The following is a 27764-nucleotide window of genomic DNA, read 5'->3' on the forward strand; positions in this document are numbered from 1 at the left end:
CCCCAAGCGGCCTCTGCGCCGTGGCCCCCCAGCTGCCGACACAGCAGTCCAGTCCGGGCATCGGGGCAGACGTTTAATGAGCAGTGAGGACACGACACGGGCCATACAAGAGGACCACACTCCGCTCTGACAGAGAACACAAGAACACACCACACCGGACTGGCCTGGAAAGGGGGCTGCTCTTCAGTTGGCTGGGGGAGGGGGCGGAATGTTCCCAGGGCCTTCGGAGGGCAGGGGAGGCCTCAGCATGGGGGGCATGGGAGTGGGGGGATGGACCCCAGGATTTGAGGGGTGAACTCCAGGAGGCTGGGGGTGGACCCCAGGAGCTGGAGGATGGACCCCAGGAGCTGATGGGTGGACCCCAGGAGGCGGGGGGTGGACCCCAGGAGGCTGGGGGTGGATCCCTGGGGCTGGTGGGTGGACCCCAGGGGCCTGGGGGTGGACCCCAGGGGCCTGGGGGTGCACCGTAGGAGCCGGTGGATGCACCCCTGGGGCCTGGGGGTGAACTCCAGCAGATGGGGGAGGATGGACGCCTGGAGCAGGAGGGTGGACCCCTGGGGCTGGAGGGTGGACGCCTGGAGCTGGTGGGTGGACCCCAGATGTCGGTGGGTGGACCACCGGTGCCGGGGGATGGACCCCAGGAGTTGGGGGGTGGACTCCTGGTGCCGGGGGGTGGACCCCAGACGTTGCGGGGTGGACCCCTGGTGCCGGGGGGTGGACCCCAGGAGCTGGTGGGGGCAGCTGGGGAGGGCCTGGAGGCCCCGATGGTGCAGGCCCGCTGGGCGGCATGGGTGGCAGAGGCAGGCCTCCTGGCGGTGGTGGGGGCAAAGCCTCTGGCAGCGGCGGCCGCGGGGGCAGACCATTCATCAGGGGGGGCGGGGGTCTCTTCACTCCGGGTGGCCCTGCAGGGAGGCTGGGCGGGGCCGGCGGCTTCTCCATCTTGAAGTGGAACTGCAGGAAAAACTGGAGGGAAACGGAAGAGGCTGAGTGAGGCTTTCGGGGCCCTGGGTGAAGGGACAGGCCGGCCAGGGCAGCCATCAAAGGCCCCAGAGTGGCTCACCTGCTTGGTTTCCCGATTCCAGTGAGTCCAGAACTTGCCTTCGGCCTTATCGATCTCCCTGCTCGGCACCTGCGTCGGGAGGGGGCAGAGGGGGGCCTTCGGACCACCGCAGCCGACACGTCCAGGCCTGCAGGGACTTGCCCCTTGGCCCAGAAAAGGCCCAATCGGGACAGGATTTGGTTCTGGGGTAACAGACTAGCCCCATTACTTAGCGAGGCTGCTGCCCTGGGGAAGGAGCGGCTCGTGCTCTCGTCTGTGTGGCCGAAGTTACGGGATCAGGTTATGGGATCCCTGAGCAGCCTGGCCACGAGAACCTCTTAATGCCAAGAGCACCCAACCTCAGGACGCCCAGCTCCCGACCCCCACGTCCTCTCCCACCCTTCCCAGGCAAGCGTGTGCCTAAAGGGCACCCAGGGCGCGGCAGGAGGGCTGGGGGACCCCGCATGCACCACCTTGAAGGCGATGGTCTCATAGGGCTCAGCGGCCATGAGCAGGTACTGCCAGCGCCGGTCGGGCGGCTCGATCCTCTGCTCGTAGGCGGACATGAAGCGGTGGCGAGGCGTGACGCCCTCGGCGATCTCAGGGTAGTCGATCTGCAGGGACACAGCAGGTGGTAGCCCCGTCCTGCGAGGGACCCGCCCCCCACGACGGGGCTCAGGCTTCAGCTCACCTGGAAGAGGAGGCTCTGCTGGCCCATCTCCGTGTCCCTCTGCTTGGTCACTGTAACACACGAGGCTCTCAAGTTCAGGCCACCTTGTCCTGCCCAAAGCCAAGGCACCAGCGGAGTAGCCCACGGACGGGGGATAGGACACTGGGGGACCCGTACTTGGGTGGCTACTGCCCAGAGCCAGGAGGGTCCCTGCCCGAGACCACAGGGAGAGGCGCAGGCAGGAGCCTGGGATGGCACGAGCAGGAGCTCCAGACTGGGCACGCTGTGCACGGGCGGCCAGCGAGGTCTGTACCCTGGCTGCTGGGAGGGTGCCCTCTGCACGAGAGGGCCGTGTCCCCACCTCCAGGCTGCTCTCCGTACAGCTCTGAGGCACGCCACACCCACGCCCCTTGAGCCCTCGACTGTCCCTGCTTCACTCAGGACACCAGATGCCCTATTATGGCCGAAAGACCTTTGGTAGCCACCGCCCCCCCCCCAGCCCCCGCCAAGGATTCTGTCATCCTGGCCTTAGCTTATGACGCAGACCTGCCCCCAGGCCTTTGCACTGCTATGTCCTACCTGGAATGCCCGTCACCCACACGGTTTCCACTTTTACTCGAGACGCCTTCCTGAGAGCTTTTCGTCTCTTCCCTCCTACTGCCCGGGACACAGTCCCCTGCCTCCCCACCCAATGCTTCACCAATGTCCCGGCAGGTGAACCAGGAACCCTCCTCTTCGCCCAAACGGTCCACTGTGTGAACGCTTTCTTAATGTGGACCCTCCCCCTCCCAAGGTCAAAGAAAAGGGACCCATGGGCCCCTCGTCCACGGCCACCCATCCCCACAAGCACTGTAAACAATCACCGGCTCCCCAAAGGCCAGCAGAAGCCAAGGGAAGTCCTGACACTGTGACCCGGTGCTCTGAGAAAGCTCTCAGGAAAGGTGGGGCTCACGGTGCCAGTGGACCAGGGGGAGAGGGAGGTGAGGGAGGGCCCCTGCTCCGAAGAGAGCGGCAGTCTCCGTGGGGCTCAAGGACGGGCTGGGGGCTGGGGCCAGGGGCTCATTCACGCCCAGTGCCAGCTGCAGGCCAGAGCACACGCCCAGACAGAACCACCTTTGTAGCCGGGGCGGCCGATCTTCACAAACTTCTTCACTTCCACCTTGACCTTCTCTGGCGCTGGCTGGGCAGGGGCCTCCTTAGCCTCCTTGGCAGCTCGCCGGGCCCTGCAGGTGGGATGGATATGGCGCTGTGAACCTCTGCACAGGCGACCAAGGTCACAGGCCCAAGTGCTGGGAGTCGTCCAACTCCCACACTGACCTTGGAGTTTGTCTGAGAGGCCAGGGGCATGGGGTGTTGGCTGGGGGTCCTGGGGTTCCATGAAGTGGGGACGGGACAGGCCCGGGGCACCCTTCTTCTCGTCACATTTCCCACTGCCCCTTACTAGGGCGTCTTACGCAAACCCTCGCTGCTTTCCTCTTGTGTCCCGGAAGCCTCATGCTCAAGCAAGCTCGGTCAGCTCAACTGCTGTGGACAGAGCTGCTCCCACTCCCCTGGCATCCCCCCAGCAGCCCCGGGCACTGGAAGGGGTCTGGGGCACTCACAGGTTGGTCTGATGCTTCTTCCCCTGGGTGTGCGCCAGGTAGCTCCCCTGCAGCGGGAAAAGCACACGGACGACTCAGGACAAGGCACGTGGGGTGGGCCGAGAGGAGCTGCCGGCCTCCGTCCACCGGCTGCCACGGAACGGACAAGCTCTCGGGGCTTACACCGCGTGGAAGGAAGCGCACACAGAGCCCGAGAGGAAGTCTGTGAGCGTCAGAGGTCATGGCCTGTGGTCATGGCAAGTCTCACCGCCTGCCTTGGTGGGGGGGCTCAGTGGACCTGGCCGGAGAAGGAGAGCACCAGGCACCAGCCGTGGACAAGTGAACTTGCCCCATGACCCTGTGCGTCCGTTCCGACCACAGTCTGGGGCACCCCTCCCCAGAGAGCAGAATGGACTCTAAAGATTTCTGGACCAGCACAGGGACACTGAGCCACAACTGGGGACGTCTGTGGTTATCGTGACTGGGGGACGCTGCTCAGCAACCCCCAGAGAACGGCCCGGCTCTGAGGGAGCTGCGCCCAGGGGAACAGACGCTGACGTGCGCGACTGGCCTGCTCAGCACTGCTGATGCACAACTGAAAAGCTGCTAGGACGTGGGACAGCGGGGAGAACAACAAACCACATCATCCGTTACTGAATCAGGGCCCCGTGAGCACTCGTTAGACCGTCACTGGGAGGACCTCAGGGTCGCTCAAAGAAGCGAGCTGCACCCACACCAACGAGTCCTCGACACCTGGATCTGGAGTGTCCGGGGTGACGCCTGCTGCGCCTGTAGGCTGGCGCTCACGGGGATCCCAGGCGGCATTCAAGATACGTGGGCCGGACGCAGCCCTGTATGCCCTGGGCGGCGGCGGGCTCTGGGGGCACAGGTCGGTGAGCAAGCAGACCTAAGCCTCCACCACGCTCTGAATGACATCCCAGACCTAACAGGGGCAGCGCGGTGGGACAGGGATGGGAGCGGCGGGTCCTGCCAGAGCCTGGACGGGCAGCACCAGGACAGGGCCGGGGCGGGGGAGCAGCAGGGCCCCACCCGAGCGGAGAAGGCGCGGAGACGCACCTCGTTGTTGTGCAGGGTCAGACACAGCTTGCACTCATACGAGCCCAAATGGTTCTTCATGAAGTACGGGTCCTGCAGGGGGAGACACGCTGTCAGCAATCGTGCCCCGTGGTCCCTGCTGCAGTGAAGAGCCAAAGCCTCCCCTCTGTCCGGCCGGCAGAGAGGGCGACTCCTCTCCTCCTGGGCAGGCGTCCCGAGGACAGAGGACTAGCGGGGGCGCGCAACCCAGGGCCCCGCAGGGTCTTCTGCCCGAGGCAGTGCTGTGGGACCAGCTGGGATCCCGCGGAGACAGGCCACGTGGCAGGGCTAGGGGCCCAACGTGCTGGTTCCCGGCCCCACCTCTGGGGGCAGTTCTGGGCCTGGATGACAGCAGAGGCAAAACAGCACTGCTGGGCAGCTGCCTCCGCGGCTGGGACAGGCCAAGAAAGCCCAAGGCCAAGAAAGGACAGCCCAAGGCCAAGAAAGCTGTCACCAAGGGCGCTGGCATTCCAAGCACCACCGCAGAAGCCAGGTGTGGGAAGAACAGAGCACATGGGTTAAAACAGAGGCCCACAGAGACCCTGGTCTGTGTGTGTGGGAGCTCCCAGGCCGGACACGTGACTTTCCATGAACACAGGCCGTAGGGCAGGCACTTCTGGCCCCAGGCACGGAGCAGACCAGCTGGGGTTTGAACCCTAACTCTGCCGCCCAGCGCCCGTGTCATCTTCCATGAGGACGGTCCTGCCTTGTCCCCTCAGGAGGACGGTAACAGCCGATCTTGGGGGCGGGCTCTCCACAGGTCAGGGAAGAACCACACACTGGCTGCTGGGGCACGCCCAGGGTGACTCTGCCCCCAGGCCACACTGGGCGATGTCTGGGCACAGCTGTGGCCCTCACAACTGGGACCCTGCCCGGCTGCCAACAGCGCGCCAAACGTCCGGAGTGCCGGGGGCTAGACTCCGCCCCCCCCCAGCTGTGGATGCCCAAGCGCGGTGTCGCCCTGTGCGGCTCACTGCCCAAACACCCCAACTCCGCGATGCTGTCACGGCCCTCACCACTGGCAGGTCTCCTGGCTCTGGGAAGCCAGACAAAAGCAAACCCTTCGTGCAGTCACGGCCCCGGAACAGCAGGTGGTCTGTGGGGTGCCTAACTGGAGCCGCTCTAGGTCAAGTTCCCTCGACTGCAGATCAGGACCCCAAGGCCAAGAAAGCTGGGCAGCAGGGCCAAGGGCACGGAACTTAGCTCTGCTGACAGAAGTGGGGGGAGGGGCCCTGAGCCCGAGGGAGCCAGGGGGAGCCGCCTGCCGGCTGCCCAAGGCTCAACCCACCTTGTTGATGTCGATGGTCTCCAGGGCCAGTTGCCGGAGGCGCTCCCTGCGGTCTCGGTTGCTCTCCGAGGAGGAGGCCACGCCTCCGCTCCCCGTCTTGCCCCCCGGGCGATGCTGGAAGTCCATGGTGAGGATGCTGGGCTTTACGCACCCCTACAGGGACCTGCAAGACCAAAGGGGAGGTTGTGAGAGTGCAGGACATGGCCCGGCAGAAGGCTCAGCTTCCTCTTCCCCATGTATCTTCCAGGAGACAAAGGACCCACGGTGGCCCAGGGACACACAAACCCGGTATAAGGACGCGGGAGGACAGGCGGTGCATCTATGAATGCCTGCGGGGGAGGACTGGCGAGGAAGCCACTGCAGCCCGAGAAGTGTCAGTGCTCAGAGCCCCAGTGTGGCAGCAGGGAGGAGGCGGCCAAGTCCTCTCACCAAGCCTCACCTCCTTCAGGAAGCCTTCCTGGACCGCCCAAACGCGGTGCGCACTCCTCCAAACTCCTGCTCGTCTACGCTCACTTCTGCCAAGCTAAATCCTACCTCTGTGGCTCCCCTGTGAATTTGATACATTTACCTACCGGCACCTTCCGCCGAGTGCACAAGAGAGATTCAAGGCCTCCTTGGGGCCAAGGCAGGCTCTCCCAGGACCTAAAGCAGACGGGTTCCAGCTGACCACTGTGCTTCCCTCGTTCTCTCAGACTCGGGTCAGACCTAACCTCCGGAACCTCCCTCTGGCCTCCGAACACTGTCGCTCTTGACTTGGCCAAAGTCAGCTCCAGGCCCCTGGCTTAAACCCATAGTACCTTGTCTCTGTAGAGGTCAGCCCACGGGAATGGGCCCCAGGAGTGAACACGACCTCACAAAACTGTCCCCATTCGAATCCCCAAAACCCAAGAATACGGAACCATAAATGACAAAAAGGAGCTTACAGGAATGGGCAAGTCAAGGATCCTGAGCTGGGGGTGACCCTGGTTCCCGGGGGCCCGGTGTCCTCACCAGGTCCTCAGGAGAGGGAGGCAGAGGGCGGGGGTCCCGGAGACGGGCAGACCCCGTGCTGCTGGCGGGGAGGATGGGGGGGGCGCGGGCCAGGAAAGGGCAGAAACCGGGTCTCCCTGGGGTGCCGGAAGAATACCACTCCCATTTTATACTAAGAAATAAAGCATTTAACGATTCATACACTTATTTCAGAGAAGAAGAGAGACGGGACAGAGAAGCAGAAGGGGCGGGAAGAGTCTCGAGCAGCCGCACACCAGGGCAGAGCCCAGCGCAGGGCTCCACTGCACCACCCGGACGACGCCACCTGAGGCGAAATCAAGAGTCCAACACTCGGCCCACTGGGCCACCCGGGCCCCTTTACACTCCCGACTCCAGGACTGCACGGTAAGAACCACATCCTGGGGACCACGGGCTGTGTGGCGCCGACAGCCCAGCTCCAAGGTGGGCCTGCAGCGCGGCTCGGAGCGGACCCAGGCGCTCCACAGGAATCTAGCTCTCTCGCGGGCGCTGTCCTGACGGCCTCACACCTGGACACCCACAAAGCGAGCCCTGATGGCTGGTGATTCAGGAATCAGACCCATCGCGGCACCAGACCCTTCGTCACGCCGTCCGCCCAGAGCCGTCAAGCGCTCATCTCGGAGACAGCGGGAGACGAGCACCAGCAACCGGCCGAGCCCTCCGCGGAGAGAACGCCGTGTCCTGAGAGGAGGGGACTCTACACCTGGGGGTCCCGGCCAGGCACACTCGTGCGTCTCCCGGGGCGCCGCGGTTCCCGCCGCCAGACCCGGCCACGGGCTCGTCGGGGGAGGCCGAGCATCCGACCCGCAGGAGGTGCGGTTTCCGGGTGAAGTGACGGAAGGTGCCGCGGGAGAGGGACAGGGACAGCACCGGCCCCCTCGCCTCCGCCAGCAGGGTCAGGGGCCTGGGAGGTCTCCTGCCCACAGGTCCGGGTGACTTACAGACCTCTGTGGAGACGACACCCCTGTCTCAAGGCCGTTACGGAGGGCGCTGGCCTGAACGGCGGAAACTGAGCGCTTCTGGGGGCGCGAGTGCGCGCGGATCGAGTAGGCAGCCAGCTGACAGGTGGACAAAGGCCCGCACAGCATCGCCAGCGACACCTCCTCGCGGACCAAGGAGGCAGTTCCCAAAAGGAAAACAAAGGTAGTGCATGCTCCCCGGTTCAGCCGGGCTGGGGGGGCGGGGGGGACGGACAGCTCCAGAGGCCGCGACAGAGGCGTGCCCTCACTTCCCATCCCCTACTGTACTGGCGACTCCAGAACACCGACGGGCCCTGCGGGAGTGCAGGTGCGACTGGGAAGGCGACAATCGACAATTGTAACAAAGCCATAGAGCCCCCCCGCCCCCCCCCCCGTGTGGCCAGGAGCCCAGTTCCTTCCTGAGCAGTGGGATACACCCCTCGCATGCTGGGGACAGGCACCAGGGCCAGTGCAGGGAGTAACGGGCTCAGGGAGACGGAATGGCAACAATGAACTGGCGACCCAGTTAGAGGGAGCCCAGTACGCTGCCCACAGCAGCCCCGTCCCCCCAGGGGAGCCCAAACGCCCGCGAGCAGCTGCGTGGGCAGGCCGGTCTCACTCTCAGAAGAACCGGAACGAAGGGCCACTCCACTCGCAGGGGCAGGGGCAGTGGGAGGGAGTCAGAGTCGGGGAGTGGAAGGAGGGTGAGACTGGAAAGAGGGAATTCCATCAAAACCTGCCATTCCCCCACGCCTTGCCTAGAAGGTCCAGCTGGAGGCCTACAGCCCAGCCCAGGGGCACAGCAAGAGCGCCAGAGGCGGTTCGCTCAGACACCAGACACGCACGGCTGGGGTCGGCGTCTTCCCCGGGCTCACTGAGACGCTGGAACCTCGCATGCAGACACGCACAATTCCACGTACTCCCTCAACGGGGCAAGTTACAGCCGCGAAGCGGAACGGCAGTCAGAGGTCAGCATGGCCAGTTAAACCCGGGACGAAAACCCCTGGGAAGGGAAGACAGGACCCGACGAGAGCCCAGTGTGAGGGCTGGGGTCCGAGTCCAACAAGCCTTTCCGGAAGGAGAACAAAACCGGGAAACAAAAGGCAGAACAGAACCCAGATGAGATTTCAGCGTGAGAACAGCAAGAAGCGTGGAAGCATCCAGAAACCTGGGAGCGTCCCCCCACAGGGTCACAGCACGGAGCTGAGCCATCTCCTCGCTGAGACGTGGTCCCGCCAACAGAACAAGCAGGGGAGCTCACCACACTGGGAAACTCCCCGTTTCTAGCAAGAAAGAAAACCACCAGGAACAAGGAGCGGGCAGCCGGGAGGGAGTCCGACTTCTCCCCAGAGCGTTCCGCGGGCCGCGCACCCCTTTGCCAGTTTCACGGCGGTTCCGCCCGACCTCGGTGCTGCGGGGGTACAGGAAACCAAGCCGCGAAGTCAGTCCCCGACCCCAACAGCCGCCGGGGGCACCGCTGGACGGCCCGTTGAGCACAGAAGCAGACTCGGGAGCGCACGAACGGCTCCGGGAGGCGGGTAGGCTGCCCCCCTGCAACCCGAGCTGAGGCCCCTGCGGGGGCGTGTCTGCGGCGACGGCGGGGACAAGAGACCCAGGAAGCCATCGATCTGTTCCCGACGATGAAAAGTGCGGGGCGCTGTGGGGGGGGGGGTGTGTGTGTGGGGCTCAGCCATGGTCCCGGGCCCCGGGATCGAGCCCCGCGCGCGGCTCCCCGCTCGGCCCGCAGCTGTTCTCCCGCTCTCGCTCTCTCCGTAACAAGATCCTCCCAACGCAGCTGAGCAGGGGTACACAGCGGCCTGGACGGCGGGTGCGGAGAGCGGCCAGGGAGACCAACCCCCCACCCCGGGCCAACCGAGGAGCGACGCCGACAGGCTCGGCGCGGGCGGGGCGGCGGCAGAGCAGCGCACGCGGGACCCCCGAAGGGGCGCCAACACGGGCGCGAGCACCGGCGCGAATCCGCCCGCCCGAGGCCCACCCGCCGCGGCCCAGCCCCCGCCAGCTCGCGGCGCAGAGGGGAGGAGCGAGCGCGGCGAAGCGGTGCGGCCCGGTCCGCGCCCAGCCCCTCCGGCCCAGTGGCGGGCCCCGCGGCTCCCGCGCGCTGCGCCCCCGGCCCGACCCCGCCGGCCTCTCAACCCAAGTCCGCTGCGGTCCCGGGAAGCCAGAGCCCCGGGGCCGCCGCCCCCAGCCCGCGCCTCTCCTCACCCCGCGCTGCTTCCCTCTCGGCGCCCGCTGCAGCCACGAATACGTTATGCGCACGCGCCCCGCGCGCTAAGGAAGCACTTCCGGGGGCCAACGGGCTGGGGGGGTGGGGGGACGGCCTCCCGTGTGCGCATGCTCGCTCTGCCTGAAGCGCCGGAGGCGCGAGGAAAGGGGGCGGGGCTGATGAGCGCTGAACTCGAAGTGCGCGTGCGCACCAGGCCCTCAACGCCTAACGCGCGGGGTCAGGTCTCACCGGCTCCCACTCGTCGGTAAAGGGCGCCACCAATCGTGAGGGGACCTTCCTCTGTTCCCACCCCGGATCCAGCTTATTTCATGCTTATCTACGAGGATTTTGCGTGTCGTCTAGTATCGCGTGCGCCCCACGCGGGCTTCGCGTAGCGCCGAACCCCCCCCCCCCCCACACACACCAGCGCCGCGCGTCGGCGACCCGCAGAATGCGTGGCTCGGGGGCGCGCAAGCGCAGTGGCTGCGGCAGCGCTTCCGGGACGGCGCTGTGCAACCTTTTTGGCGCGAGTGGGGACGGCGGCCGGGAGGGCGCGGTCCGCGCTCCGCGGTGTGGGTCCCGGCAGCGCCATGCGCTACAACGAGAAGGAGCTGCAGGCGCTGTCCCGGCAGCCGGCCGAGCTGGCGGCGGAGCTGGGCATGCGGGGTCCCAAGAAAGGCAGCGGTGAGCGGGCCGGTGGGCCGGGCGGGCCGGGCGGCCGGGGGGGGGGGGGCGTGGGCGGCCGCGAGCCCGAATGAGCCCGCCCTGTGCCCGCAGTGCTGAAAAGGCGGCTTGTGAAGCTGGTGGCCAACTTTCTCTTCTACTTCCGGACGGACGAGGCCGAGGTGGGCCGGCGGGCGGGGGTCCGGAGCCGAGGGTCGGGGCCGGGGGCCGTGGCCCGGCGGGGGGCGGGGCCGGGTCGCGGGCCGGCGGGGCGGGGCTGGGGGCGGGGGTCCGGTCGGGGTCGGGGTCGGCGCGGGTGGCGGGGCCGAGCTGGGGCCCGGGGGGCGGGGCGTGTCGGGGTCCCCGCGGAGGCCCGTCCCCACCCACGCCCTCGCCCCGTCTGCCCGCAGCCCGTCGGAGCCCTGCTGCTGGAGCGCTGCAGAGTCACCCAGGAGGAGCCCAGCGGCTTCTCCATCAGTGAGTGCCCGGCCCTGCCCTTCCCCTCCCGGGCCCCGCCGCGGCGTCCGTCGGCCTGGAGCGAAGTCCTGAGGGCGGGCCCGGCTCTTCCCCTGGGGCGCAACCCCTTTCTAGCTGCAGCCGCAGTTCCTCTAGGACGGTCTCTCTTGCTGGGAAGCACTGCACTGTCTGATGTCCTGCGGAGGATCCCCCCGGGGTCGTCTTGAGAGCGGCGGAGTCGCCGATTTTCTGGTGTGGCGCTCAAACGAGAGAAACGTGTGCTCGCCCCGTCCAGGAGGGCACAAGTCCTCCAACAGGGTGTCTGCAGGGGTGGTTCCTTGCCAGGGGACGCTTCCCCAGGCCATCCTGGCTCCTGGGGGCCGCCGGCAGTCCAAGGGGCTCTTTGCCTTTGTGGAGTCATTCCTGGTGGGATCAGGGTTGGTGCCCACCTGCTCCCAGTTGATCTTCTCTAAGTAGTTGCATCGGTAATCGTCCTGCATGCAGGTAGGGCCGCGTTTTTAGGTTCTAGGGGTTAGGACTTGAACGTACGGACTTGAGGACACAGTTCAGTCCCCAGCACGGCTGGTGGGAAGGGATGAGCCTGGCCTTGGACTGGAGGAGGGGACACTTGGACAGAGGCAACAGGAAGCTGAGGCCTGTGGCGGGCTCTGGGTGGGGTGGGGCGGGGCAGGGCAGTGAGCGGAATGGACGGGGGCTGCTCCCTCTGCAGGCTTCCTGGAGGACCCTGAGAGGAAGTATCACTTTGCCTGCTGCAGTGAGGAGCAGTGTCAGGAGTGGATGGGGGCTCTGCGGCGAGCCAGGTGGGGTGTGGGCCTGCCTGGGAGGGTCTGGGGCAGGAGTACAGCAGGGCTCTGTGAACACGTGCCACTTGCTCTCCCAGCTACGAGTTCATGCGGAGAAGCCTCATATTCTACAGAAACGAGATCCAGAAGATGACTGGCAAGGTGCGCGGAGGGTCTGGGGGCCAGGGGTGGGAGCCGGGCGTGGGGGTGGGGCAGGGCCCTCTGGGGCCTGGGCTCATGCTGTCCCTTCACCCACACAGGACCCCCTGGAGCAGTTCGGCATATCTGAGGAGGCCAGGTTCCAGCTGGGTGGCTTGAAGGCCTGAGTCTGGAAGAAGACCTCCCCATCCTCTCTGCACCCTGGGTTTCTTGGTCAAGCCTGGATTTCCTGCTGCAGGTGCTTGGCTTAAAGACTTCGAAAGCCCAAGATTGGTGGGGGTGGGCAGGGGCGGGTTGGAGAAACAACCCAGGAACACGCCACCCCCGACCCGGACTGGTCTGGCACCTGTTGGGTGCCCCATGCTGCTACCGGGGGACAAGTGTCCACTCCTAGAAGCTGTGGCCGACCCCTCGGGTCCATCCACCTGGGGCCTCTGAGGCTGGTGTACCCCTTCTGCCCTGTGCAGACTGAATGTACGTAGCTAGACGATGCTGTGAAGGACGTGGGGGGCTGTGCCTCCCGGAGCCACTGTGAATTCTCCTGCCACTGGGGCAGGCCTTGGCCGATGCTTCTGGGCGGAGCAGGACGCCTTCACTCTCAGGCCAGCGTGCTTGTTGTACTCAAATAAAGGGACCTCTTTTCCACGTGGGATGGTGCTGTGGTGAATGCGGGGAGGGGCTGCTGCCCCGAGGTGGTTGGAGTGAGGCAGGGCTGCTCCAGGAGAGGCACAGAGACCTGGAATCAGACCAGGTTGAGGCGCGGAGACTGGGACTTTGCTTGGCCCATGGGGCCTGTGGTGCTGACTAGGCCCCAGGAGACAACAGAAGGGTGGTCTGATTGAAACCAAAGATGATCTGTGACCCCAGTTCCTAGGCCTCCCCTTGAGTACAGGCACAACTCTGGAAAGGGTTCTGCAAACCTTGGGAGTCCTAAATCAGTTTGTTTTTAAAAAAAAAAAAAAAAAAAAAAAAACCACCCATGAGAGGTATCCTGGTGGGCCTGACCTAATCAGGTGTGCGTTCAGGAGGGACTGGACCTCCCTGAGATGGGTGCTTGCTGTGGGCCTTGGTCCCATGACTGCCTGAAGGAGCTTGCCAGGCTCCCGCTGTGAGTCCTTGTCCTCCCGGCTTGGGGAGTGGGGAGCTTGGCCCCTGGCCCTCATGCCTCTCCTTGCATCACAGTCAGAAAGAAATGCTGCGAGCAGACCAGGTTCAAGTGAAAACAAGTATTTTATTACAGCGTCTAGAGGTGGAAACGCAAAATGCATTGGCGTTCTCTTAGAAGAGGGTCAAGCCAGCAGCCCAGCACCCCCAACTGAGACACAGTCTACCAGAAACACAAAAGCAAAGCCCTGTCGGGAGTTACAAATCAAGGTCAAGAAACATGGGAGACGAAACCAGTGTGGCTGGACCGTGGGAATGAGGGCAGGTGGGGTGGGTATAGAGGGGCACGTGAGCCTTGGAGAAATCACAGTCCATAGCTGCAAGGCCCGGCCAGCTGCCCGGGAGGGCCATGTTCATGGTTAGGTTTTCCTGAGCAGAGCCACCTGTGACCCACAGACTTCCCTGAAGTGGCCCGAGGTCAGCGGCAGCCCCGGGGCTCCACGCCCCCATGTGCCGCCTGCCTCACACTAGGGATCGTGTCTCCACACGAGCGTCTGTGCTGGGAGACTCGGTATAGCACGTCCGCAGGAGGCCCCCCGGAGGTGACGTGCCGTGTGCCTGGACAGGGCTGCTCTGTTCTACCCCGGGGACTCCTGTGTGACCTCTGCCATCCACCCTGTATCTTTTCAGGGAGCCCTGTGCGCCTGATGGGGGGGAGCAAACACTGCCCTGTCCTGGGGGGCGGGGGTTTGGGTTCACAGGGGAGAGGCACAGCACCTTCATGCGCCGGGAGCACCAACCCAGAGGGCAGGAGCCAGGGCGGCCAGTTACGGAAGGACGGGCCAGTTTCAAGAACCCATCACGAGCACCATCTTCTGCCTCAACTATTGCTCTGGGCCACCCCCAGGGCAGGCAGGAAAGCAGAGCTCTGGCAGGCCCCAGTCTGGGGGAACCAGGGAGCCCGCTGACGGCCAGACCTGCGCCGCACAGATCAGTCTGCTTTCAGGAGGCGGCTGCGGGCAGGAAAGGGCCCTGCAGTGGCCCTCTTTGGCCTGCGTGCCTCAAGGCATCTGCCTGCCCCTCAGGAGAGTGGGGATCAGGAGGAAGCAGGGCCAAGCCGGCCCGGTGCCCTGACCCTCCCCAGGCAGGAGCTCAGGGCCCACCCGTGATGCACAGCCCACCTCTGGTAAGAGGCAAGTTCCCAGTGTTCCTCGGTGGGTGCAAGCACCTGAGAACAGGGCTCCTACCTCACCAGCTCAGCCCTTCCTAAAGCACCCATCTTGGGGTCCAGGGCCCCCTGCCAGGACCTTGGCTAACGTTCGCCCTTTCAGGGGCCTGGGGACTTCTGGACGCACCCTTTTGAAGACTGCGCACAGACTTGACACTGGTCAGACTGTTACGCTGGAGGAGCTGGAGAACCCTGCTGGCACTTTCTGGAAGCATCTGGACAGCTCTCCCGGCTCTGCCCTGGCCGGTGAATGCGGGGAGGGGCACTCACTACCAAGCACCTTCACTCCCAGCACCTTCACTCCTAGGCACCATCACAGCGGCTGTAGGGCGGGTGGGGCAGCAGCGGAGCAGCACAGAAGGGCCAGAGGGCCTTGGGCAGGGCACGGGGCCAAGCACTCCGCCTCAGGAACCGCGGGCACGCAGTTGGGGGCGGAGGGCCGGCCCTGGGCCCGTGCCACTGTGTGCACTTGAATAAATAGAAAGGTTTTCCCCTCACTTTTTTCTTCTTTAGTTTACTGTGCATTAAACAATCTAAAAATATATGAAGCCAAGTCTATGAAATTTATAAATTTTTATCACATCTCTATAAAATACTGTCACTCCTCAGCGTGACTCTCTTCTGTACAGACAGCCCAGCCCCCTTGACTGCCCAGCGCCCGTGCCGGGAGCTTGCCGCACGCTCCGGCGGACCGCGGGGGGGAGCCCGAGCCGAGCGGAACCAAAGTAAATGCACTTGCTGCACCGGGCCCGCTGCCGCTGGGGGTCGGGTACCAGCCCTTCCTCAAGCACCACTCAGAACGGGGCCGCGCACGACAGGGGAGGCTCTGACCGGGCCCGCGCCCGCCGGCCGTTCCTATGCCAAAGGCGCCGATGCCAGGCCGGAGCGGCCACCAGTCTGCAGGAGCCGTTCACAGTGATGGGGCGGGGGCGAGTGCCCCCTCGGGGACAGGGCCTCTTCTGAGGAATGTCACGACAGAGCCAGCCACCCTCTGCCTGGAGACGGCCGTGCCTTTGGTATAGGAAGAGCGGCGGGAATAAATAGGGCAGGCGCCTCGCGGCCTGGTTTGGCGTTGGTCAACCTCCGGTCAGCACCAAGAGCGCAAGCGGGCCGAGGCCCGCGTGGAGATAGCACCGGGACGGCGGCCGGCGCGGCGGCAGGCAGGCCTCCGGGACGTCGGTAGGTAGGTCCTCTCACACACAGTACTTACACTTCTCAACGGGTCGCCTTATGACTTCGGTGGAGTAAAATAAGTCAGAGTTGTTTATACTTTTTAAAAAATGATAAATACTTTATCTAAAACTATCGACAGCATGAGCCGCGGCCGGGCCCCAGCGCCTCTGTGGGTCTGCACAGCGCGGATTCACAGTAGAGCCTCGTCCCTGTCTGCGGTCCGTCCTCGCCATCCTGGGGCCACTGGCCGGGCCGGCCTTGCATAGGTCTCGCGGTTGAGGTAGAAATCCTAGTTACCTGCGGAGACCCGCGCGGGAGGAAAGACAGCACAGCGTCAGCATCCCACGCAGGGGAGCCCGGACCTTCCCCCAGGCCAGGGAACCAAAGCCTCCTACAGACAGATGGACGGACAGTCGGACAGAACATGGTCGCTGCAGGCCCCACCTCTCCTGGTGGGGACCCCTGGTGCCACGCCCCTGGTCCACTCAGAGGCAGCAGGTCCCCATCCTCCCATCTCCCCCTACCAGGAGCCTGGGCACCAAGGCCCTCCCTGACCACATGCCAGGCCCTGCTCCCAGTCCAGACCACGGAGACCTCCCGTGACAGCCACGGGGCAGGGGACCAGAAGGCGGCAGTCCGCCGTGGGCCAGGCCCAGGAGCCTGATGCGCACGAGCTTCCACACGCACACCTCGGAGCTCTTCAAAGCCAGTCCCGGCCGCACACCTTCCCTGATGGCGTGAGACCCCCCCCCCCCCGCCCTGCGCGCACCAAAGCCGCTCTGCCTTCTGGGCTTTTCTGAGAGGACTGTGGCACAGCCTGTCCCCAGACTTGAGGGAAGGCTGTCCACCAACCTGTGCCCTGACCGGGAGGCCATCAGACTCCGGCGGTCCCACGCCTGTTTGCACGTAAACACACGGCAGACAGCAGAGGACGGCCCGGCCCCAGTGCCCCATTAGCGCCTGGCTTCCTTTCCTTGAGTCCTTGGCCCCAGGGACGCCCCCAGGGACGCCAAGCAGCAGCTGCCAGGGCCTCGCTCTCTAACGCCCACACGCGGCCAGCGAAGGCACAGACCGAAACCCCTGGAAGGCCTTATGACGACCGTCCACCCGCTTCCAAAGACGGGCCCTTCCTACACTGCCCTGCACCGACTCCACGCACGGCCAAGCACGGGCTGCACCCCCGCGAGCAGCAGGAGCTGTGCATCACGACAAGGCTGTCCCTCCACAGCCCCGCGCCCGCTGGCTCCCGGGGCCTGCACAGGCACGAGCACCGAGTTTGAACAACCCCTCACACGCGGTCTTTTCTTAAAGCCCTAATGGTGCCTTCAGGGAGACAGGCCTGCGGGGGGCCCTGGAGCAGACCAACGGCAAAGCTGAGCTCTGAGCTGCCCCGGGGGGCCCCCGTCCCCCGCGGCCACAGACATGAAGCCTGAGGATAACGATCACAGGCTCCATCCAACTAAACAGGCCAGGCTATGGGCCTCCTCCACCTCCTCCCGGCAACCTCTGCTAGGCAGGGCCCCAAGCGGGCTTGCCATAAAGGGCTGGGCCAGGTGGTGGGAGCTGGCCATCCCCTGGAGCCCCATAGTGGCTGCTCAGCCGCCCGGGAGGCCAGAAGGCACGGCCAGCCTTGTCTGGCCGCCCAGCTTCCCTCGCCTCCCTGCGCTCTGTCTTCCCTTGCACTCTCAGAGCCAACTGTCTCCACCCGAGGCAGAACAGCCTGGGTCCCCTGGGCCCCTCCACTCTCTGCGGAAGGAAGGACAGATAGTTCAGGGTCTCGTACGGGCCCCCTGGTTGGGCTCTAGCCTTACCTTACAGAATACGAACGGCTAGCTAAGCAAGGTCTTTATCTCGGCTTAACCCCCGCAAGGCGCGCGGCATACGGAGGCGGCATGCCAAGGGAAACCCACACGGCAGACGGCCCCGTGGAGCTGGCCTGCGGGATCACGGGCGCAGCCTGGGCCAGGGCCAGCCCGGGCAGGGGCTGGTGGTGCACCGTGAAGGAGGGGCGGGGGGCCTTGTGCGGGAGGGAGGCGAGCTTGACGGACAGAGAGGCGTTAGCAGGCTGCAGAGAGGCGGCAGAGGCGGCGGGTAAGAAAGCCTGGTTAGCTGGGAGGGACGCGAGGTTCTGCAGAAGCACGGGCTCAGGGTTAGCCGGGAGCAGCGCAGGGGCAGGAGGCAAGGCAGCGTTAGGGGGAGGGGGTGCGGGGAGGGCGGGCTGCCCCTGCGGGGGCGGGGGCGGGGCCTGAAAGGAAGACGCGGGGGCGCCAGCCACCGCCTGCAGCGCGGTTAAGCCCAGCGTGCCGCTGCGACACGCTGCCCCGCTGCCGAAACTGGCTCCAAACGGACGAGCGGAGGCGGAAGGCACCGCGTGGTTAAAGACACCTGCAAACAGGAGAGAAAAACTCAGCTTCAACAGGTGGGCAGTGTCCGGCCAAGCGCAGAGAGACACCACAACGGGGAAGCAGACAGCAGCCGCAGCTCCGTGGGCGTCGCAAGGGCAGGGGCAAAGCAGCAAGCAGCTCGGCGAGGGTGGCCAGGTGCGACGCCCCTGCAGGCCAGTGCCGGGCCACGCCCCCCGGCTCCCAGCCCGCCACCCGCCTGCGCCCAGCAAGGAGCCTGCCGCGGAGGCCCGGGTCCCCCCTCCACGGTGCCCCCACACAGCAGCTGCTGTGGCCCCTCGCTCTGGCCCAGCAACAGCCCCGAAGCGGCCCAGAGCCCGTGGGCCGTGTCGGGTGGGACAGACGACCTCCACGGGGAGGAAACCCAGTCCTAGCTGTGGCGCCAGCTCTCCTGAAGGTACAAGGGACGCCGTCACAACCAGAGGGCCTGGCGCAGGCCGACTCACGCGCGAGTGCGCTGCCCACACCACAGGCGCATCTGCGTCTCATGAAAAGGAGCAAGGTGGCAGGTGCAAAGTGGCCCCCAGGGGACAGGTGGGCACAGCCTCTCGCCCCTTAGGGGGCCCTGCAAGGGAACCTGTAAAGCAGTTGTCATTAGCCCCACGGTCCGGGAGGGCGACAGTGTGCGGCCCGCAGGACCCGCGATTCAGACGAGGGAGGTGCGTGTCTGCCTACCTCCAACTGCGCCGCCTGCCACCCCAGAGGAGAAGCTGCCCATGGCGTGCGAGTTGGTCAGTCTGGTCGCGGCGGATGAGACGTGCACCAGGCCAGCGGCGGCCGGCACAGAGCTGAACAGGGACTGCAGCACGGACGAGCCCAGGTTGGCCTGCAGGGACATGGGACCCAGGGCGAACTGCGGGCCGGGGGCAAAGGTGCCCAGGAAGGGGCGGTGTGTCTGGGCTGAGGGAGCCGCGCTGACCGTCGAGGACGCCGCTGTGGCGAGGCCCGGGCCGCTGAGAAGGCCCCCGGGAGGCACCGTGGCGGCAGAAATGAAGAGGTTGTGGCCATTCTTTAAGTCGGGCTCGCGGTCCCGGCCCTTGCCCGGCTTGCTGTGCGTCAGCGAGGCCTTGTCTGGGGGCCCACATGCTGGGAGGCCCGGCTCGCCCGCCTCTCTGCCCTTGGGGCCACTCAGTCCGTCCAGCTGCCTCTTGTTCACGAAGGTGCCGGGCTCTGCAGCGGCACCCTCCTTGCCCCTCGGGGTGGGAAAGCTCAGGGGGCCACTCAGGCTGGCCGCCTCCGGGATCTTGTGGGAGAGAGAAGCACCATCGCTGAAGCTGTGTAAACTGAGGTCGGCGGTCAGGCCCCCGCTGAAGGCGAAGCCGTTGGGAGGGTTGCTGCTGGGGCTTAGTCCCCCGGCCCCCGCCAGGGCACCGGGAAAGCCCTTCCTCGGGTGGGCAGCCAGCTTGGCATCGGCCAGGCCAGGCTCCTCTAGGGGTGGCCGGAAAGCGAACAGGGAGTTCTGGCTCAGGGCGGAGCTGGCCTGCAGCGGGCTGTCGGCGCACTTGGCCAGGCCGAGGTCGGAGATGGGCGAGAAGGTGGATTTCCACTTGCTGCTGTTGGCGGGCTCGCTGGCAGGCGCCGGCTTCCTCCCGGTCAGGCCACCACCTGATGAGAACCAGAGCCGGTGAGGCCCAGGGCTCAGAGCCAGCCCCTCCCGCCCGAGGGAAGTGTGCTACGGTCCACACGTGCCCCTGCTGGGGGATCAGGCGGCCAAGCGGGGCAAGGTGGGACGGGATGGGGAGCCAGAGACCCGGAGGGTCTGTGGGTGGGCTGAGGGGCGTCGGCGTGCTCACAGTGTCAGACACTGGCCCAGTTCGACCAGCAGGGGACGGACTGCCGCCTGGCAGTATTGAGACCAGCTGTCATGGGGACACGGGAGGCATTCGACATCACCCAGAGACAATTTTAGAAGCCCAGAGTGGGTGGTCCTGAGGGTTGAGGCCACACCCTGGGGCCAGGTCACCTTGAGCCTGGGAGTTACAAGGAAGGGCACATAGCCACTCACCACTTTCCAAGGTTTTTGGAGGAGATTTGCTTTCTAAGGAGATGGTTGCAATTTTCCTCTCAATTCTATCAAGAAAAAAATAGATGATGGAGGTTTGAAATCCATTTGCACACTGACTGCCCAACCCACCTGCCTGCAGACTTCTCTAGAGGGGACTGTGACTGCTGGGCAGAGCCCGAGCCCCTGGTGGGGAGCGGGATCCTGATTGTAGGAGGGGGACAAAGCTGAGAGCTTGGGAACGGGGGCGTCACATCGCAACACAGAGAGACGCCCAAAGTCCCAGCTGGAGCCAGCTCTGTGTCATGCCCGAGGCTCATAATAGCTCCAAGCACCATGTCAACAATGGCGTGTCACCCACATGACACAGAGCGCATGGCACATGCCAGACCACAGAACAGTACACGCTACATGCCCATGCTTCCACGGCACGTCCCAAAGAACACCGTGACCTCCAGAAACACAAGAAAACTGACCCAAAGAATTTGGAAATGGAGAGGCTGGACATTCCCAACACAAAAGAAAAGCACTCGAGGGCACCTGGGTGGCTCAGTGGATTAAAGCCTCTGCCTTCAGCTCAGGTCATGATCCCAGAGACCTGGGATTGAGCCCCACATCGGGCTCTCTGCTCGGCGGGGAGCCTGCTTCCCCCCATCTCTCTGCCTGCTTCTCTGCCTGCTTGTGATCTCTGTCAAATAAATAAATAAAATCTTAAAAAAAAAAAAAGAAAGAAAGAAAAGCACTCGAGTATAGAACTTCTAAAAACGTAATTTATGGGACGCCTGGGTGGCTCAGTTAGTTGGACGACTGCCTTGGGCTCAGGTCATGATCCTGGAGTCCCGGGATCGAGTCCCGCATCGGCTCCCGGCTCCGCGGGGAGTCCGCTTCTCTCTCTGACCTTCTCCTCGCTCATGCTCTCTCTCACTGTCTCTCTCTCAAATAAATAAATAAAATCTTTAAAAAAAAAAAAATAAAAAAAAAATAAAAATAAAAACGTAATTTATGTCTACAGAAGAGGAACAAGATGAACGAGCCTAGACCAGCCACCGGGCGTGGGCAAGGAAAAAAGAGGGAGAGAAACGAGACCGGACCAAGACTCAACACTCCTGTCCTTCAGACACCTGCGAAAACGTGAGATGACAGACCCAGAGACCCGAGGACATTCACGGAGCAGGCGTCACATAAGAGACCGCCCGTCCGCACAGGAGAGAACTCCTACAGCCCGACAACAACGCAGGACCGGAACGACGTCTCTCCACGGACACACACACACGGCCGTGAGCCACAAGCAGATGCTCCACGCCCCTGGTCAGAGCGCAAGGACACTCAGAGTGCCGGTGAGACCCCTAAACCCCTGGGAAAGGCTATTGCGTTAGGAAACAAAACCAGACAGTAATGGGAGCCGGGAGAGCGTGGCAACACTGGCTCCCTCCCGCCGACGGGGCACGTGAAGACGGCTGCTGCGGAAGGTTCCTCGGAACATTAAACACGGAGTCGCCGTCTGGCCCAGCGGTTCCACACCTGGGAGACTGAAAATATTTTCTTCTCTTTTTTTTCAAGACTTACTCGCTTATTTGAGAAGAGAGAGAGAGCGCAGGCATGCATGGTGCATGAGCAGGGGAGGGGCAGAGGGAGGAGAGCGAGCCCTCCCGCAGACCTCACGGGAGCCCGACGCAGGACCCTGAGACCCCGACCTGAGCCAAAATCAAGTCGGACACCTAACCAACTGAGCCAGGGGCCCCAACGGAAAATGTCTTCAGACAGAGGGCAGCATGGGGCGCTCACAGCAGCGTTACCCCGTTAGCTAAACACCCGACACCCCAGGCATCCACCAGCACGTAACAAATGACTACGGTGTGTGCAGTCCATCCCCACGCGGGAACACGGTCCAGCCTCAGGAAGGAAGGGACCCGACCCCTGCCACACGCGGAGGGACCCCGAGGACACGGGGCTCAGGGAGAGGAGCCAGACGCAGAAGGACCTGTTCCTGCAGGTCCCCACTCCCAGGAGGCCCCAGAGGAGTCCCGTCCACACAGAGAGAAGAGGGTGGGAGCCAGGGCTGGGGAGTCAGTGTTAAGGGACACGGGCCTTTTTCTGGGGTCATAAGAATGTTCTAGAATTGATACTGATAATGTTTGCACAACTCTGGGAACATACCCAAACTCACTGGGCTGCACTCTTCACACAAGTAACGGGCCACACGAGTTCAACAGAATAACGCTGTCCCACATTAGGAGGGGACACTGTTCTCGCTCAAACACCCCCACGTGCAGTGTCCACTCTCTTGAGCCCCTGCCTGCCATGGCCGCCTGCACGCCCGTCTGCTCCAACCAAGTGACACGCGCACCAAGAACGAGGCACCGGGAACTAGGCGACAAGGCAACCCCATGCCCAGGGTGCTGGCCTGCCCTAGGTGTGACATATCAGGTGGGAGGACCGCCCAGGCCCTTCCCGACTGGCTTCTCGCCATGTAAAGGTGAGCAATCTGGGGGGACCACCTACTCGAGCATGGCCGCTCTACGGCACTGCGGACAGCAACGGACAGGCCACGGGCAGGGCCCTGGCACCCACTGACAGTAACCAGATGCTGCCCCGGGAGGGCGACCTCATCACGAGGGCCTTTCCTTCCAGAAGCCGCGCCCATGGACGCCCCGCGCCCACCCCATCTGGCCCCACTCGCCTGGCGCTGCCCGGCTCGTCCTCGGAGCCCTGCTCCTCGTCTGAGGTCAGTGGGGAGTAGTGGGCCCCATTGGTCTGGCTCAAGGGCTTCTCCTTCTTGAGAACGGGCGGCTGGTCGTTGTCCTGGTAAGGGACAGGGGAGCTCTTCAGACTCTCAGGGGACGAGATGGCCGTGATTTCCAAAGGCTGGTTAATGTTGCTGACCTGAGGGACCAGCACAGACACAGCACAAGCCTGTCAACGGGCTCCCTGGGCGCCAGCACCCGCGGGCTTTGCTCGGGTCCCTGCTGCCCAGACCTGCCCTAGACCTCAGGCTGCTGAGCAACGGCAGAGCCAGCCTGCTGCCCTCGGAGGAAGGTGGCCTAGGTGCTCCTGGGGCCCTGCCATCCTGGCCAGGCTGGGAACGTGAGACACCACGTGAGACACCTGCGTGGGCCAGATGAGCTGGCCTGCCCTCCCCACCGTGTCCCTGCCCCCCAGCCGGCCCTGGACTTACCATCGAGGTGAGGTTCAGCGGCGACCCTGAAGACTGTGTGAAGAGGCCGGCAACAGACGGCAGGGCCCGACGCTTGGGCGACACGCCAGAGCTCAGGCTGGGGGTCCCGGCCGCCGCCCGCTTTCTCCTGCCCCGCTTACGGCTGTCTGGCCCATGACCCTGGCCGCTGTCCCCGCGGGCGCCCATGGGCAGAGGGCTGGGTTTGCCAGGAGGCGACTGTTTGGCGCCGCCGCCAGCCGAGATGGTAAAGACAATCCTCCTCTTGGCCTCGCCCTCGGGGTCTGAGACGCCGGCCTCGGAGGGAAGGTCCCCTTTGTTGGCCTCGGGCAGCGGGCCCTGGGCAGCGTTGCTGAGCCGTGGGCTAGCGCAGAGCGGGTGGGCGGGGGAGGCCGCAGCAGAGCCGCGGGACTGTGGGAGCAGGGGCGGGTGCTGCGGGGCGGAGCCACAGGGCCCCACGCCGGCGAACAGGCTTCCTGAGCTTGAGACCTCGTCCAAGGCGCTGGGCTCGGCTCCGGGAGCCAGGGGGGCTGGGCTGCCTGCCAGGGCCCCGCTGACAGCCCCGGAGCCCGTGTAGAAGCCTGCCAGGAAGGACAGGCTCTGTCAGGGGCGGACGCCACTGCCTCGGGAGCTGCCAGCCACAAAGCTCTGCGCCCGGGAACCCGCCCTCCGTGGGTTCCACCGAACATGGGAGACAAGCACCCGTGAGCTGGGCATGGCTGGGCCAGCCCGGGGGCTCCAGAGCAGGCACTTCTGGATGCGTGAGGACCCCTGGTGCTGGAACCCGACAACTCCAAGTGGGCCTGGGCACCCCCCCACAAGGGGCTCCCTAAGCTGCAAGAAGCCCTACTGAGGTCCGTCTCCTGCACAGACCCGGGCCTCCCTGCCCCAGAGGAAGGGCTGCTGGACACGAGAGGAGGCCCTGCCCTCCTTACATTAACACAGGTGGCGGGCAAATTGGCGACCGGCCCCAGGGCTGGTGTCACCGGCACGCCCACCGCCCCCAGGGCCGAGTGGCTGGGACAGAGCCCCCCTGCCGCAGAGGTGCGTGGGCCACCCGGCCCTGTGTGTAGTCTGCGGAGGCCTCTGCCAGCAATGACCAGGGTCTCTGAAGGGGCCTCAGAGCCCAGATGGAGAGCAGGCTGCTCCCCCAGGACATCACCAGTCAGTAGGGCTCACTGCCTGCCCCGGCTGACCTCCAGGAGGAAACGGCAGCATGCCTCAGGCCAGAGGCTCCTGACGTGAACCAAGGTCCAGCCTAGAGCCGCTAACCCCAGGGCACAGCGGCTGACCCCGTGGCCAGGAGGAGATGGGCCTGCTCAGAGCCCAGCATGCCAGATCTGGGGGCCTCCCCTCCACCCAGCCTGCCCCAGCTCCTCCTCCTTCCAATAGCAGCAGCAGAGGCTGGGGCGGGCTGGGCCCTGGGGGCAGGGCTGGAGGCAGGACCCAGGTGCAGGAGAAGCCGTCTGACCTGCAGGAGCTGGAGCGAGGCTTTTGCTTCCAGTGCCGTGGGCATTAGCGCCCGTCTGCTTTTCAAGTGTGGACGAGGACTCTCGGGTCTGCGACACAGGGCTGGGGGTGCTTCTCTGTGAGAAAAAGTCCACACTGTCAGATGAGCCAGGGCTGGAGACTAAGGGCAGGGAGGGAGTCCCCGACATGAGCCAGAGGATGTGCAAAGGGACCGAGGCAGGGAGAATGGCGGGTATGTGGGAGCCGGCGCACAGAAGGGGAAGCGACCTGCTCGGGGTTTGAGCACTGCAGGTAGCGGTCAGAAGGTTCTGTCAAGGGGAGGGGCAGATATCTGTTCCAAAGGACTGTTTTGCTAATAGCAAACGTCAGGCTGGGGACGAAGGGAGCAGGGACAGCAGCTGTGATCCAAACCGTGATTCCACTCCTGTGTGGAACAGGATGGAGACACGCACCCACACATCTGTACACGCACATTCACATCACCGTGACTCGTAACAGCCACGGGTGGAAACAACACGTCTGCCCGCAGGAGAGCAGATAAACACGACGTGGTCTGTACACGTGGGGGAGTGTCCCGGCCACCAGCAGGAGTCAGGCGCTCGCATGTGTGGCCCCCCGAGCCCATGATGCGCAGGGTGGGAACCAGACACAGAAGGCCACGCGGGGTGTGAATCCACGCATGTGACACAATCTGTGGACAGGTGTCGGCTGCACAACTTGGTGAACGAACTGAAGGCCACTAGAAGGTGCACATCAGCCAAGCAGACGGTACGCGAATCACGTCCCCACTCACACAGAGCCGAGCCCACGTCATGCAAGACGGAGCTCCCACGGGGGCCCACACGTGAGACAGGAGCAGGGGAGTGGGGCTTCACGCTTCTACCGAATCCGGAATTCAATTCCGTCTCCACCCAAACATACCACCCTCCACAAAAACATCGGGAGATGAAAAGGGGAAAATGTTACTGTAACCAACTCTGCATTCTGGGGCTCTGTCTTGGGGGTCGTGGTACACCCCACACCCATCAGCAGGCCATTCGACAGAAAGCAGGTCTCACAGGGAAAAAAGCCCGCCGAGACCCCCTCTTCGCCTACACACCACACTGTGGAGCCCAAGGGCCTGGGCCAGTCACCCGGGGCCAATACTGCCCCCGGCCGGCACGTACTCACCACCTTCTCGGCGCGGCTGGGCAGCACCACGCTGGCCAGGGGGATGCTGACGGGTAGTTTGCTGGGCTGCACGGTGCTGAGCGGGATGCTGACGGGCAGGCTGGTGATGGCCTCCCCGCTGCTGGCGTAGGCGCGCTCCTTCACACCCTGCACACATACCACCAGCCCGGCCTCGCTCCTGCTGGCCAGTCGCGCCAGGCCACCAGCACCACCCGAGGACCACGGGGACATCCCCACCCCCCACTCCCGTCCTCAGCACAGGAGGAGGTCCCTTGTCCTGAGACACAGTTCCTCCTCCTAAAATCCCAGCCCCCCCCCCATTACTTGCCCACAGACTCTCTACTCTCCCTCCCGTCTCTACGGACAACGGCCCCCCCACGGGGGCTCCGCTGCGGCACCGTGTCCCAGGCTCATCCCAGGTCCCCTGCCTGGCCCTTGCCTGGAGGGCCTCTCCTAATGGCCTGGCTCAGGACACCCACCACACACCCTCCACGACATAGGTCCTGCTCTCACCTTCTCGCTGCCCCTCTCCCCTGTCATCTGTAAGGCCATGGGGGACGACGGTCGTGGGTCCTGAGGGCTCAGCTTGATACCGTTGGCGATGCCAGGGCTCTGGTATAGAAGGCCGTTCTCCTTGGCATGCTCAGCTCTGGAACGAGACACAGCCCTGGTTCCTCCTCTGGGGATGCCCGCAGCCTCGGGTCTGCGTCTAGAGCCAGTGGCCCGGGCTCAGCGCACACCCCAGGGTCTCTCCCAGACCGCTGGGTGCTGGCTCACCAGACCCCAAGGTGGCCCCCCCGGGCACCAGAGTGGACTCACCGCGGGTGTAGCTCGCCGGCCGCAGGCTTGCCACCAGCCGCGTGGTCCTGGCTGAGGTGTCGCCTCAGCACCAGCTTGGCCGGGGAGAGCCGGGTGTAGTCGGGCAAGGCCAGGCCCGCCATCTTTTCGAGCCGCGGCCGGCCACCGTGGCTGGGGGTGCAGGGCACGACGTCCTGGTCCAGCGGGGAGGCCAGGTACTGGGGCGTGTTCTGCTTGGACGAGGGCCGGCTCAGCGCACCACACACCTCGTAGCCGGCCACGTGGCCGTTCATGGAGAGCTCCGGGCTAGCGCTGCTCAAGTGGGGCAGCGAGAACTTGGGGCCGTCCAGGTCGAGGTGCAGACGGCCAGGCTCAGCCTCCAGCTCCCGGCCCAGGGCACCCTTCCCGCGCAGGTGCGCTGACAGGCCGTCGTCAGGCGGCACGCACGACTTCAGCTGCAGAAGCTCCTGCCGCCGCTGGCTCTTCTCCAGCTCCACGATGCTGATCTGCCGGGTGGGGAGAGGCTCAGGCTGCTGCTCGGCCCAGGGCCTGAGGCCCCCCGGACACGCCCCACCCGGCCACCCAGCCAACGCAGACGGACGCAGCCCCAGAGGGCCTGCAAGGACACAGACCGGCTGTGGGGGTGATGTGGAAGCCAACGGCCCGGCACGGGGCAGGAAGCTCCGGGGACACCAGACAGAACAGCTGGTGTCCAGGGCGTTCCGCCGACGTGCGCTTGGGGGACGGGAACGGGGAGCTGGGACCCCGTCTGTGATGAAAGAGCCTACATATAAACCGGCGGCGAAAACCGTGGCTGTGGGCTTCCCTCCCATCGCGCAGGGCTCTGGGGATTTTCTCTCCGGTCTCTCTGCTTTGTGGTTCGCCCCTCACGAACGTGCCGTTACTGCACAGAGGAGTTAGCAGCCTAGCAGCCGCTCACACATAGCAGCACAGAAGTAAGGCCTGGCTGGGCCAACGGGGTCAGCAAACCTCCTCTGTGCCAGGCTCCCCAGAGTCATGGCCCTTCAGAGGGCAGGTGGCCCGGACCCCAGGATCTCACACCATTCACAGACCCGCTTTGGAGAGCAGGTCTTTAAGAAACACCCTTAACCGGAGTCTTCCGTGCGGAACAATTCATTGCGGCATCGTTTTGTAACAAAACAACACTCGGAAGACCCCGAGGGCTGGTGAGCAGCTTCCCGTGAGCGGTGAAGCCAGGCTGGGGAGACGCCAGCCCAAGGGGGGGCCACAGCCTTGCAAAAACAGAGCTTGCCGGTGCCACCGACGCCCACACCGCACAC

At 64.7% G+C, this 27764-nt stretch overlaps 3 protein-coding genes across 11 annotated transcripts in view; 1 reads left to right on the forward strand and 2 right to left on the reverse strand.

Annotated features, from left to right (window-relative positions):
* Positions 1-60: 60 nt before the first annotated feature.
* SF3A2 (splicing factor 3a subunit 2) lies at positions 61-9940 on the reverse strand. Of its 2 annotated transcripts, XM_047710692.1 has the most exons (10): positions 9863-9930; positions 6112-6219; positions 5673-5835; positions 4367-4438; positions 3311-3357; positions 2823-2932; positions 1731-1780; positions 1513-1653; positions 1061-1129; positions 61-963 (listed from the first exon to the last, which is right to left on the reverse strand). In XM_047710692.1, the coding sequence occupies exons 3-10, from the start codon at positions 5796-5798 to the stop codon at positions 184-186; spliced, it is 1395 nt and encodes a 464-aa protein (XP_047566648.1). In that variant the 5' UTR covers positions 5799-5835; positions 6112-6219; positions 9863-9930; the 3' UTR covers positions 61-183. The 2 variants fall into 2 exon arrangements, with proteins under 2 accessions (XP_047566648.1, XP_047566657.1); XM_047710701.1 differs by lacking the exon at positions 6112-6219 and having other exon boundaries at positions 9863-9940.
* Positions 9941-10137: 197 nt separating this feature from the next.
* Positions 10138-26929, forward strand: PLEKHJ1 (pleckstrin homology domain containing J1). Of its 3 annotated transcripts, none has more exons than XR_007123877.1 (6): positions 10138-10547; positions 10641-10708; positions 11713-11803; positions 11884-11947; positions 12046-12387; positions 26919-26929. XR_007123877.1 is itself a non-coding variant. In XM_047711238.1 (6 exons), the coding sequence occupies exons 1-6, from the start codon at positions 10454-10456 to the stop codon at positions 12109-12111; spliced, it is 450 nt and encodes a 149-aa protein (XP_047567194.1). In that variant the 5' UTR covers positions 10346-10453; the 3' UTR covers positions 12112-12594. The 3 variants fall into 3 exon arrangements, 2 of the variants coding, with proteins under 2 accessions (XP_047567181.1, XP_047567194.1); XM_047711238.1 differs by lacking the exon at positions 26919-26929 and adding an exon at positions 10937-11003 and having other exon boundaries at positions 10346-10547; positions 12046-12594; XM_047711225.1 differs by lacking the exon at positions 26919-26929 and having other exon boundaries at positions 12046-12594.
* The window catches only part of DOT1L (DOT1 like histone lysine methyltransferase), a 60034-nt gene continuing 45425 nt past the window's right edge, over positions 13156-27764 (reverse strand). Inside the window, exons 20-30 of one of the 6 annotated variants that reach the window (XR_007123739.1) lie at positions 26485-26969; positions 26179-26314; positions 25666-25812; positions 24497-24611; positions 23029-23606; positions 22534-22736; positions 19857-19921; positions 18527-19456; positions 17261-17834; positions 14404-15746; positions 13156-14355 (exon numbers count right to left, since the gene is read on the reverse strand). Coding sequence is in view for 5 of the 6 variants with exons in the window: in XM_047709759.1 (XP_047565715.1) it covers positions 17296-17834; positions 18527-19456; positions 19857-19921; positions 22534-22736; positions 23029-23606; positions 24497-24611; positions 25666-25812; positions 26179-26314; positions 26485-26969 (3198 nt within the window). In the remaining variant the exon portion in view is untranslated. Of the gene's footprint in view, positions 15747-17260; positions 17835-18297; positions 18429-18526; positions 19457-19856; positions 19922-22533; positions 22737-23028; positions 23607-24496; positions 24612-25665; positions 25813-26178; positions 26315-26484; positions 26970-27764 lie in introns of those variants that run through there. The other 5 variants (XM_047709767.1, XM_047709759.1, XM_047709771.1 and 2 more) reach the window with 5 other exon arrangements.

This window comes from Lutra lutra, chromosome 1 (assembly GCF_902655055.1).
Source record: "Lutra lutra chromosome 1, mLutLut1.2, whole genome shotgun sequence".
In the NCBI taxonomy this organism is placed as follows: Eukaryota; Metazoa; Chordata; class Mammalia; order Carnivora; family Mustelidae; genus Lutra; species Lutra lutra.

Coding starts and splice junctions, on each gene's coding strand:
- SF3A2 (XM_047710701.1), bottom strand. CDS start 5,798: ATGGACTTCCAGCATCGCCCGGGGGGCAAGACGGGGAGCGGAGGCGTG. Junction 3,358..4,366: donor TGACCCTGCACAACAACGAG/GTGCGTCTCCGC, acceptor TTCCCGCTGCAG/GGGAGCTACCTGGCGCACAC. Junction 2,933..3,310: donor AAGAAGCATCAGACCAACCT/GTGAGTGCCCCA, acceptor TCCCACCTGCAG/GGCCCGGCGAGCTGCCAAGG.
- PLEKHJ1 (XM_047711225.1), top strand. CDS start 10,315: ATGCGTGGCTCGGGGGCGCGCAAGCGCAGTGGCTGCGGCAGCGCTTCC. Junction 11,804..11,883: donor GGGGCTCTGCGGCGAGCCAG/GTGGGGTGTGGG, acceptor TTGCTCTCCCAG/CTACGAGTTCATGCGGAGAA. Junction 11,948..12,045: donor TCCAGAAGATGACTGGCAAG/GTGCGCGGAGGG, acceptor TCACCCACACAG/GACCCCCTGGAGCAGTTCGG.